At 40.7% G+C, this 12,389-nt stretch overlaps 1 protein-coding gene across 1 annotated transcript in view; it reads right to left on the reverse strand.

The window, feature by feature from the left end:
• Positions 1-3,377: 3,377 nt before the first annotated feature.
• SHQ1 (SHQ1, H/ACA ribonucleoprotein assembly factor) overlaps positions 3,378-12,389 on the reverse strand; it is a 54,731-nt gene continuing 45,719 nt past the window's right edge. The window contains exon 12 of the mRNA XM_075762453.1: positions 3,378-5,215. Coding sequence (XP_075618568.1) covers positions 4,570-5,215 — 646 coding nt within the window. The 3' untranslated portion in view covers positions 3,378-4,569. The remainder of the gene's footprint in view (positions 5,216-12,389) is intronic.

The raw sequence follows: 12,389 nt of genomic DNA on the forward strand, positions 1-12,389 counted from the left end.
ATGCCCACATAACCACAGACTGCAGCCCACTTACCACTAAAAAGGAGAGAAATAGATCCATGACAGGCTTGGAAAATACTTTAAAATCAGTGACTTGCTAAGAGAACTGACACCAACGCCATTTTGTTGTGTGCTGTAAAGGTGTAAAGATCATCCACTGCTGAAATAGTTAAGAAAAGCCTGCAAGTTCACATTAGACTTTTCCCTGGGTGCTGCACCCTACTCTCTGTAGAGACCCCCAGGGAGGGGGTACTGTATTTATTTGCTCTGTGTGTGAACGCCCAAGTACACCCGTAACAATTCCATATTCATTTTGTTCTCCCAGCTTATCTTCTCACAGCTCTGGAGTGCATTCTTCCTTATCTTGGAGACAAACGGCCTCCACGGAGAGCTCTAAGCAGCAGAGCTATTTATCTATTTGACATGTGTTTCCCTGTTTGTTTTCTCCAGCCTTGAGACAGTCGGCTCGGGCTTTGACAAAATTCAGCTGTGTCAATGGCGGAGGGCTGCCTGGCCCCTTCGCTCCAGTGCTGTGCATCTATTTCTTTGCCATATTTATCATTTACTGTATTAAATCAAGTCTAATTGATGCTTGCTTTTTTTGATATAGAGCAAAGCCTTTACAAACTTTTCAGAAAGGTAGCTGGAATTACAAAAGTTGGGGGGAGGAAATCAATTATTTAATCAATTGAGCAGTAATTTTTTCTTTGGGGAAAGCAATTAAAAGGTGGCAACGTCCTGTGAGACACTGTCCCCACAGAAAAAAAAGGAGGGGAAAAAAAAAGGTTTATCTACTGATTGTTTCTAGTATTTCACTTGCTTTAAAAACCTTATTCTTAAAGCACTACAAGACCAGGTATCTCCCTAACACAAGCACATCTCCATCCTTTCAGGGTCAACCCCCGGACGCAAGGGCGCCCCGTCCACACACACGCACATCGTGTTGCCCACAGTCCTGCCAAGCGTTGGCACCAAGGCTCAAGAGCACTGGAGTTCATTCTCATTCACCAGGGCTGCGCTACACTCGGGCAGCTCAACAGCAGGGCTGGCACATATGCCAGCGAGAGCACAAACAGGGCCCTGCAGATCCCTCTCCTGCTGTCCTTGGCAGGAGCAGCGCTCCAGGCAGCAGCGAGGACGGAGGACAGACTCCCCCGGGGCCTCAGGCACGAATCCAGGCTGCCGCCACTCACTCACCCAGGGAGATCGGCTTTCTGGCAGGACAGCTCACAAACATCTCTGCGAAGATGCGGGGCTGGGAACGAGACCTTGCCTTCGGTTGGGTCTGGGTAAGAACGGAGGTCGGTGCTGTCCCAAGGACAGTCTGCTGCGGCAGAGAAGTGTCAGGATGTTAACTGGAGCCATCTTCCCACGGCCACCCCAGATGGCTCCAGGGGAGCTCTGCACCACCACCACCACGACATAAGGTTGGGACAAAGATGCTCTATTTAGACAGCCTAGATCTACGATGACAAATGTTAACCGATTAACATTAAACAAGTTAATTTCCAACTCTGTTTAATCTCTCCCCCAGAGCACTCCACACACCTCAGACAACCCGCTTTCCCCTCCTCCAGCAAAATCCCACAGCTCTTCCCCTCTCAGGCTTAGCTCATATTCAAACTTATTGTCAGTAGGAATTTTGTCCAGAGACTGCAATTCTGTTCCCTTCGGACTGATTACAATGATGAGCAACAAATGCCCTAAAACAAAGTATTGGCTGTGCTACAAATAGGCTTGGGTGGATAGGGTGGGGAGGGGCACTAGGAACAAGGAGAATTTTAAAACCAACAGAACAGATGACACACGTATTGAGTTCCTCATGTATCAACTGATTTCCAGCCTGGAAAACTTGAGAACAATTCCTGTGGATTCATGTAGCTCCTCTACGTAAATCTGACTCGTTATTGGAGTTCATTCACTTCTTTCAGACCCCACAGCAGCTTACAGGATTGAGGGGTCGGGGGTGATGGCAGGGTTGGGGTTTTTTTGTGTTTCCCAAGTGTTTGTGGTTCATGGATTTGGCAAGCCCCAGTTTTGACTAAACACGGTTACTGTGCCTCACTTTTCTTTTGAAAGTGCCTCTGTGCATTCTTTTTAGAGAAGCAAGGCTTCTCTTTCATACAGACCTTGCTCATTCTGAGCACTCTGGGTGTGTGGATAATGCAGCCACATGTGAAATTCTCATCACCCGATACAGAAAAACTTCCCAGCTCTACAAGCACCACTACAAAGGTCACATAAAATTTCTATCAATCAATATATAAATCAACATTCATTATCAGCTCCTCAACAGCTAGAGTTTTGCAAAAAAGTAACGATGAACATCAACCTTGGACAAAAAGGGGAAGAAACCTGGGAGTGGGAAGGGGCCACGGGGTACAACACACCACAGGACGTTACCCCAAGTGCAGAGGAAAAGCAGGGCAGAAGCAGAGGGAAAAAGCACGCTGCAGACCTGCACCAAGACACCAGACACCTGATAGTTTTCAGAGGCAGAAACTATGCGGGGTCTCAATGCATTCAGAGGCATAGCTCAACTATGCGGGGTCTCAAAGGTGAGGACATCAATGACATCAAAGTTATGTGGGAGTTAACATCTGCATGCATGCCATGTTCTCATCTGGCATTTATTGGGGCATCACATTGTGCAGACACTGAAGACATTTACACCCAAACTGGATTTATGCAGACGTGATGGAAAAGGCTCACGAATGGCATAAAGAAGCCATGTTTTAAGGCACGCAGAGGAAAGAACAAAAAGATTACCTAAAGATGTTGTCCTCACTATAGAAGAGGCAGCCAGGCCCTGCAAGTAAGCAGGTCTGATGGAAAAAGAGAAACATTCTCCTCAACAGTCTGCCACAAAATGGGAGAATGGAGGAGGAAGAAAAAAAAAAAAAAAAAGAGTGCCAAGGACACGGGATATTACAAATACCTATCACTTTTCATGACATGTATTTCCTAACCCATACTAATTTAGCTTTTTCCAGCCCATGTTTAACTGAAGAAAGTTTCAGAGTTCATACCTGTAATTTGGGGAGAGAGGGAGGTAGGTTACTTTTTTTTTCCCCTCCTCTTAAGCACATTTTTCCCCCCTCAGACATATGCTGCATAATAGCAGCTACAGTGTAGATTTTATTGCTAGCATTTAGAAGAGTAAGTGCTCACTGACATGCAAGATAGGAAAGGTTCCTCCCCTGGGGAACAGAACACAGAGACTGATTAAGCGACTGGTAGGTATTTAAGAACATAAAAAATACTGGCAGATCCGGGCTGCAGTTCTTACTGAACAGGAGTCAGCACAGTAACAGAGCTAGCCTGCTGATTTCCAGCAGGGTGTAGCATTGGTGAAGAATAAGTCTTTAAGCTTAGGATTTTTATACACTTTTTAATAGCAAAACGGTTGAAAAGTAATCACGGCTTGTTCCTCCAGAGGCATGAATCAGGTGCTCCTGTTTTGTCAGGCTGCTGAACCGAGCCTGGTGGTCCATGGCCCATCCTGTCTCTGTCCCAAATCCTTTTGTAGAGATTGAATAGCAGCATATAATTTGCAGTAGCCACCTGATTTCAAGAACCTATCTAGAGTTAACAGAAATTAGCATAAAATGTATTGTCTAATTGAGTCATTTTAACATTATAAAGACAAAAAGGAGCAAATGAGTTGGCAAAACTAGTAACAAAGCCAGGTCTAGACAGCACAACTTTGCTTTCAGTCCTATACTCAAGACCACTGTACCATGTTGTTTCTTCATTTTGGTTAACACTACTACAATAATATTAAGAGCATATGCAGAAAGAAATAAGAAATAATGATGATTTCTATTCTTTAGAGAGCAATAGTAGTGTCCACATGTGGAAACATTTCAAAAACAGCACAAAAGAATAATACATGACAAAACTGTTGAAATAACTTACGTAAGAACTGTAGAAATATAAGCTATAACCCTTCTATCTCGTAGAAATATAACTTATAACCCTTCTACCTTGCACTGATGATAAAGAAACTTCAATTATTTTGTACAAAAAATTGAAAATATTTATATATTTTAAAATAATTTGTCAGCACTATTTAGGCTTTTAAATTTATAACCATTGTTTTTGAAGTGGTTAGCTATAAAGCATTTTAGAATTAAACAAAAAGCAGTAAAACATCATAAACAAGTATATACAAACATAACAAGGGTATTTTTCAAGTAAATCCCAACAGCTAAAGATAACTAAAATGATGCTACAACTCATTTCAGTTGTATTCGATTAGGACATCATTCTACTACCAAATAAGCTTAAATGAAAACCTTTTGTAGAAGTCTTCTCAAATTAGACATTCCCACATGTAGAGATCAAATCAAGACTCTGTTGAATCAGAGAAGAAAAATAAAAATCGAACTAGGAGGGTATCTATCATGCAGTCATATCGATTCTTTTCAAGCAGTCTTGTCCTCCAAACTGTCAACACAACAAAGAAAAATATCAACTTTTTCTGCAGTGCAGGACAGCCTTGGGAACCCCTCGTTATAGCAATGAGCTGTGTTGCTAGTGGGTCACACCGTGTTCTAACATGGTCCTTTAGTCTTCATCTTCATTTGTGCTGCAAAGAAAAAGCAATGGGTTTGTCTTTGAAGACACATCCAAGAAATTTCCCTTCCTGGTAGTATCATTTGAAAATCTCTCAGGTTCAGATACACGGTTTTCTTCTTGTTCCTGTAAAACGCAGCTTGCAGTAGCCAATCCTTCAGGCGGTTCTGAAAGTCTAATTGCAGTGTGCATTTGCTTTTCTAATTCTTCTATCAATTTTCCAGGAACAGATGTAGATTGCAAAGAAACCTTTGATTTTTCATCACTAACCTCAAACGCCAAAGTGTTTGTGCCCTGCCTTAATCCATTACAGTCAGTAAGTGGAGCTGTCCTCTCCTCTTGAAGCATGTTTTGTAAAGAATTTATTTTCCCATCGTCACTGGTTGAGGACTCTCGCTCATCTGAATCAGAGCCTTCTGTCTCAGATGAAGTACTGCTTGATTCTTCAGAGTCACTTGTCTCCGACTCAGAGGAAGGCAGCTGTTGCTTGGAAACTGTGCCAACAGCTTTTAACGTGCGCTCTTCCTCTTGTACCAGCACTGCCGCTGCTTCCAGCTCTTCTAGTTCAAATCCCATGTGGGACTTCGTGAGTGTGGTTTTCTGCAAGGATTCAGAGAGTGCAGCCAACTTTTTTGACCTTTAACAAAGAACAAGATCTATTATTTAACTTTACAAACAGAACTTTCCCATTTGATAATGAGAACACAAATCTTAAATGCTCCTACTATTTGCTTGGTTTGCAAACAACTTTCTTCTTTGATTGTGATTGTAAAAGTAGATGCTACAGGGAGGGGTGGGGGAAATCAGAAGTATTCATAATTATTATTATTTTGGGTAACTTTTCATACACGGCTACACAATATCCCACTGAAAGTCTTCGGTGATGCTTTCAGAGAAGATATTGCTGCTTTGATGTCTCCACAGCGCACAGCAAGGGAAAACAGATTTCAAGAGAAACCTTTTCAGGATTGCCATCTTTAGGAGTGAACTCTGCAGGATGTGGCTTGCTGGATTAAGTTTATATACAAAAAACCCTTTTGGTTTACAACCCTTCCAGATATGTCAGTTAAATGCAGATGAACTGACAGAGCACAGCCGATCAGGTCCATCTCAGTGATATATTATCCTCCTCTCACAGCTAGCTTTATGCACCCATGATAGCAGATATTCAATACTCTGTCTATAGATGTGCTTTACCTTTCACTTGTAACTCAGCTGAAATACAATTCAACAAAAACATCAAGGCCATTTAGATAAACACCTCTAATAAAGCAGGCACGCCATGTCAGCTTCAAATCCTTGGTACAGCCATATCCATTTCCTCAAGTGTTTTAAAGTCAGCACATGCTTTACCAGAAAAGTGCATCATGGATTTATAAACAGAACAAAAAGTAAAAGAGTGCCTTGAAATGGAGCTGGGGGGCAGAGGGAAAAACGGGTATAAAATAACAAACATACATCCTGTTTCTTGTTGTAGAGTTTTGCCTCAGACTATCAATCAACTTTTCACCACTTCCTGCAACAGCAGGTCTACTATAAATCCTGCAGTAACTGACTGGGTTTCATTTCCTCTGCCAAACCTGCTAACCTGCAAGGCATGACACACTGACACTGGAGCAAGTAGCTGATAATGTAATACATGACTCCTGCGAGGCAAAAGTTAAAGTGCTTGTTCTCTCAGTTGAATGATTTTAAAGATCTTTATATTCTATTTCCCAGGGGGCATAATTACTCAGTATAACATAGACGCTTCAATTTTTTTTTTTTGCTCCTAAAGGAATTGGATTTAAAAGTGGGGGAAGGGAAATTCAATGCAGCTTCTTACACATTTTAGAGAGAGAGCGCAACATTTAAAAGCTGAACTTGGAATAAAACATATTAATCTTCCTTAGCTCCACCAATAGACTAGAAAACTAAGAAATAAGTGTTTTCCAGAAGTAACTGAAGCAACAGAGAACAATTTATATTTCTAGGATTTTTGAAGTTAAGAATTAAATCACATTATCCTAGCAGCCTCCAATATAAACACAAATACCAAATTTTGAAAAGCTGCTTACTTAACACTATTCTGGATTTGTTCTTTTTGGTGATATGTTTCCATTTTATTTTTGTCAAGAGCTTGAATTTTTCTTGAAAAATTATGGAGGATTTGAGAAATTGCCAACTAATTGGGAACAAAGAAAGCATTCTCCCTGCTCCATAGGTAAAAAGAAAGAAGCAGCAGCCAAGTGATACATAGAAAAGTTCGTGAAGCATTGCAGATCGGTGGTAACAGAATAACTGGCTTGCAGGGGAATCTGTTTCCTGAACACATTGGTGAGAAGCTGGTTTACACTCCAAGTCACAAAAGTTTATAACCCTTTGAGAAAAAGTTTTGCTTTGCTTTTGGAACAGTCTCTTTCCTTCCTTCTAACTCTATGTGTGTGTGTGTGTGTGTGTGTGTATGTGCCCTCTTCCCCTGTAAGAGTTGTTAATAATATGAAGGTACAATCCTTTTTCCTGTCCTATTGCCTGACTGTCCACAGGAATACAACGAGCTCCAAAAGCTAAATGCACATTGTGACAGAGCAACACTGTTCTGTACCCATTTTATATGCAGTTCCTTTTAATTTCATTGACAGCCGTGAGCAACTAACTGTAGGCATGACGATTTCCTCTGGTGATACATCTTCAGCTCCAGCTACCTCAGTCTCACCTAGCTGTTTTACTATTGCCATAATAGATAGAAAATCAATTTTGAAAGTCCCATTTGTCCTCACATCTCTTCTATCACATCTGTCACTGTTTCCCAATCCCGTATGTATTTTTTGCCTTTTCCCTATTTCTGCTGTTGTAATTTTTCATGCATATTTTTCTGCTAGATATTCTCAGTCCTTGAAATCACTCCCTTTAAAACCTCTCCTCCTCTTTTACTACTATCTTATAATACAGTTAACACCTTAGATACAGGAACATGTCAAGGTAACTGCATCAAGTAGTAAGGAGATGTATGGCACCATGTACTTTGTGGCATTAATGAATACTTCACTGTGCTCCAGATTATAATGCCAAGCGTTAAGGAAGAAAACACACAGTGATATACTAATTTGACTCAGCACACATTATGTTACTAAATTAGACGTGGTACTATTGACAGATAAAAGAATGGCTTCTCTAAAGCAGCAAGCGTTTGATCACTCTATACACAAATGCATTTTTATCAATGAGCTCAAAGAGAATGAATGAAAACACTGGTGCCTGCCAGCTACAGACAAACACCTGTCCCGCTGGACACCTGGAAAACTGCAAAAGGTGTTCTTAGTCTGAAAACCTCGGGTTAATTCCTTCTGAGTGATCAAAATACACTATACAATAACAGTAATAACTGATTTCATAAAACAACTGTGGCTTCAAGTTTCACCGTTAGTCCTTCTTCCCAAAAGTTTTGATAGAACTACTGAGAGAGGACATGCTTTTATCTTTACAAAAGATTACAGAAAAAAGCGCCATTAATTAAACACCCTACTCTTCCCTTCTAACAATAACAGCACAAATGGATACTCTGCTTGGATGAGTAAAAGCCTGCAAAAGGCCAACAATTCCATTGATCCTCTTAACCTCTACAGCTGCCTTCCGCCAGCTCTCTCCCGCAGTGGTCCCATGGAGCAGCACGATTGCCAGCACCGCGCACAAGGACACAGTCCATGAAATGCCAACCTGCGTGCTTCAGGAAAGGGGAAGGAGTAGGGACTTCAGGCAGACCTGCACAACGTTCTTTCTGTCCGCACCAGCAATGCCCCAAAGATCACATTAGGCCAACCACAATAAGAATCTTCTAATAAATAATGTAAAAAAAATTATTTTACTATTTTTTTAGCCCTTAGCCCCATCAGGAATTTGATTTAACCAGCATGAAAAAGTCTTTTTTCAGTTACCCAGATCTCTCAGCAGGCTAAATGTTTCTTCCCAACTTTCACATTGGTCATCAAGTCTATTCCAGAAAAAAAGAACTATAGAGTTCAACATTTCAATATGAGAAACAGAAACTCAAACTGTCACACTCTTGACAAATTTATACATACAAGCAGAAAACTCCACTCCCCAACTTTCCAATCTTCTATTAAAAAGGGGAAAAAAGTGCACTTGAACAGCTTTTTTTTTTTTCTTCCCTCCCCTTGTGCAAGGGACTAACAATTACAATTAGCTATCAGCCCATCTTGTTTAAAGCAATTATCTAATTTCAAGGAGAAGTGAGTTTCAGGAGTGCATTTCACATCAGCCATAAGAAAAGGTGGCAGCAGTCCCTGGACAAAAAAACCAAGGGAAACGATATAAAAATAAGAGCATGGAAATGCTTTCAGCGGGAGACTGTGGGTCTCTGAGCTAATGATTTCCCTAGCTGAAAGATAGGCAACAATTCAGGAAACAAAAATGAGACATCAGAAATGAGATATCATGTATTAGAGACTTGCAGTAAACAGGTCTTGCTGTTTCAAAAAATCTTTTGAGTAGTGTTTTAGAGATTAGACAGCAAATACTTTAATTTTTCAAGTATAATTAATGGAATCGCATGATTACTTTAAGACATGCTCATTCAGTATGCACATTTGTGGTAATGATATCTTATTATTATGGTAATAGTGTTCTTACATAAACATGCATAATAGGCTTTAAAGGTGCTACACATGATAATTATTAGTTATCAAGATGTCAGTTGCTTAAGGAAAATGTTTAATTACAGGTTAAACTGATCAGATGCATGTTTTGTTTAATGTATAGCTTTGAGGAACAGGTAACAACAGAGGCATCTCAGGTCTTGTCCATGTAGTCTGGAACTAAAATTTCAAGACAGAACTACTGTAATCCTTGTCTAGGCAGCAGGAGAGTTTCTCCGTGCACTGGGGGGGGGGGGGGGGGGGGGGAAATACCTTGTTCCACAGGTCTCAGATTATAAAAGAGCAAATCTGGAATGAAAAGAATCAAAGGAGATTTAGCAAATAAAGGGAGATAGATAGAACAAGGGAAAAAAAATTATGGCAACAGAAAACGGAAATCGTTACAGGTTGACAGCAAAGCCCACCTGTGGCAGCATGAAGAGAAGTGATGGTGCTGGGACTGGCTGCAGTGCTGAGACACAAGCAGCAGCCAGGTGGGAAGGAAGCAGGACACAACTCCGCCAGTCAAAGACCAACGCTCCTATGAGCTCTGGTTCTACCTTCTGTTCAAGGAGTAAAGAGGGCACTAGGATCTAATCAATCAAGATAGCTGTTATCTCCAGAACATGGAGCTACTAGAAATACGTCTCGTAGAAGAGATACATTAGGATTTGATTGTTTCCAAGGAAGATTTATCTTTCCTTCCAGCTTATGTTAGAAGTCAATCTAGCCACAGAAAGCAAAAAATAAATGTAGGACTTGGGGGATACATCCAGCCACAAAATCCTTTAATTTTTTCCCAAATGTTGAAATAAAAATATGTAATTATGCTTCTGTATACTATGTAGAATCAGAAATAGCAGTACAAAAGGAAAAAGTTTAAAAGAAAAAGTGTTAATGGACCAGGCCTTTCCATCTGCCTGGTACTCACCTTACATCCAATTCTCTTGCATTAGCAGTTACATTAAAAAAAAAAAAAAACCACAAACAAACCAAAACGAGAAAGCACACCACACTACCACAACAAAAACAAGCAACTCAAAGAGAACTTGAAAATATGAAAATCAGCATTTTGCTCCTCGTTCTGTATGATGAGTGGCACTGCATACTCTATCACAGCATGGGACTTGTATACCTAAAACACTGCAGAGTATTTGCAAACATGGGAGTAAATAGTCAAATTGGCAGCACAGCCCTTCAAAGCAGGAGTCAGTAACATTTCACTATGGAATGAAGGAGGACTTTTCTTGTACAGGCACAAGCTCTAGCTTGCTTTTGTAAACATTAGAAAGATTATTTCTACCACTTCTTAAGTTTGGCTTTGAATTTCACAGATGTACACAAACATCTACTTTTCTGAAGTACACAGTGTAAACTAGGTATAAGACATGGCAAAACACAACTGTAAGGCAACAGCATTTTCTTATTATCTACCCCTGCTCAAGTCGGTGTACAGTGCACAAGTGCTGTCATGGCAGATTGAGCTATTCTTGCTCAAGCACAACACAAAAGCAACAAAGCATGGGAACCTGTACAGCAAAAACACTGACTACAGCTTTGGTTACCAGTCTGGTGTTTGAATGTGACCTAACTGGTCTTGGAACCCAGCTGGAACCTAACTAATCTTGGAACCAACTTAAGTCTTGTTACATTATGTTCTTCGAATGTGGTTAGGGCCTATTCACCATGCTACAATGGCAATCAGTCCTCCATGCTAACAATGCTGTAACTTGGCTCTACAGGGCTGACAAGCCGTTTTAAATGTAAAACACTTTACATTAATTATCTTTAAGCCTTACAGGCAAGATAAACAAGTCTCAAAGAAACAGATACTTCAAGTGCAGACGTGCCTTTGCAGTGTCATAGGTTCCACCAATTATGAAAAAGGGCCTGTCTCATTGCCAAGCAGCCACCCTCCGGTATGCCTCCAGTTCCTTCAGATGCATTCAAATACAAACTAGCAGCATGCTGTGCCAGTCAGCAGGGCTGACAAATATAAAAAGGGCAGTTATTTCACTTATCTCCACTTAATAGGAGCTCTGGACACACAGGACCCGTCTAATAGTAAAGCTGTTGCATTAAGCAAAAGGCTTTCTGTCATTGGATCACAAGGTATTCCCAACTGCCTTAATTTTACACATTTACTATACGAGAAGCCACCACATTTAAGGATAAAGTGTCAGTCTGTATTTAAACTATCTTTCTCAACAAGGCCTGGCAAAACTCAGACTTATGAGAGAAGTTTCACAGACACCTTCTTTCTTAGATAAAACAGATAAGATAACAAGCAATGCAACCAGCCAAGAGTATAACCACTTTAAATGTGTTCCAAATTACATACCTGGCAGCATTGCTTACAATTTCCCCACAATTATTCTTTTAGCCAGCGGCATCGTAAGTATTAAGACAATTCTAGAGTTAATATTATCTCAGACATCACCAGATATTATCCCAAAGTAGAGCCTCAGCAGTTCAGATACAGAGGATGCATAAATTTAGTTTCTGCAAGACATTGAAATGTAGCTAAACTGTAAGGGATAATGAAATCTTCTGCCTGGTTGAGGACAGGCTGCAATAGGACGTAACTAACGTTTCTGCGTGGACTGTCACTAGTGGACAAAAGGGCCAGACTCTCCCGGCCCTTCAGATCATCTTATTTTTCCCCTGCCCAGAGTGGTTCTTGCTGGACTCCATCCATCACTGTCTTCCAGCCCAAGCCTTATCTGTCCAGACACAAGGGGTATGAAGAGACACTGTTCAACATTCAGTCCCTTGATAATGCCAACATTAACTTCCCACAGGAACTCTGTCATGATCTTGACAAAAATTAATATCCCTATGGCAGTAAGTCTACCCCTTAAGCTTCCTTGAAGCAGAAGGCTCAACAAGTTACAGCCAAATATGATATCAAAAGATAAGAAAGTAAGCTCATGACAAAGCATCCAACTATTCTTACATATACTGGAGAAAAAAATAAATTGTTCTTCAATCTAAAATTCAGATGTCAGCTTCTATCTAGTCCTGCACAGGTGCTTGGGCAACAAAACTGTTAATCTTTGGGGAAAGTCTCTTGAAGCTGATAATTGAGCTCACCTTGTTAGGTAACACCGTAAGTCCCTGGAACAGCATATTCTGACACCCAGGGGTGGAGGACAAAGTAGGAGACACACACATACT

The sequence above is a fragment of the Balearica regulorum genome, chromosome 10 (assembly GCF_011004875.1).
Source record: "Balearica regulorum gibbericeps isolate bBalReg1 chromosome 10, bBalReg1.pri, whole genome shotgun sequence".
NCBI lineage: Eukaryota > Metazoa > Chordata > Aves > Gruiformes > Gruidae > Balearica > Balearica regulorum.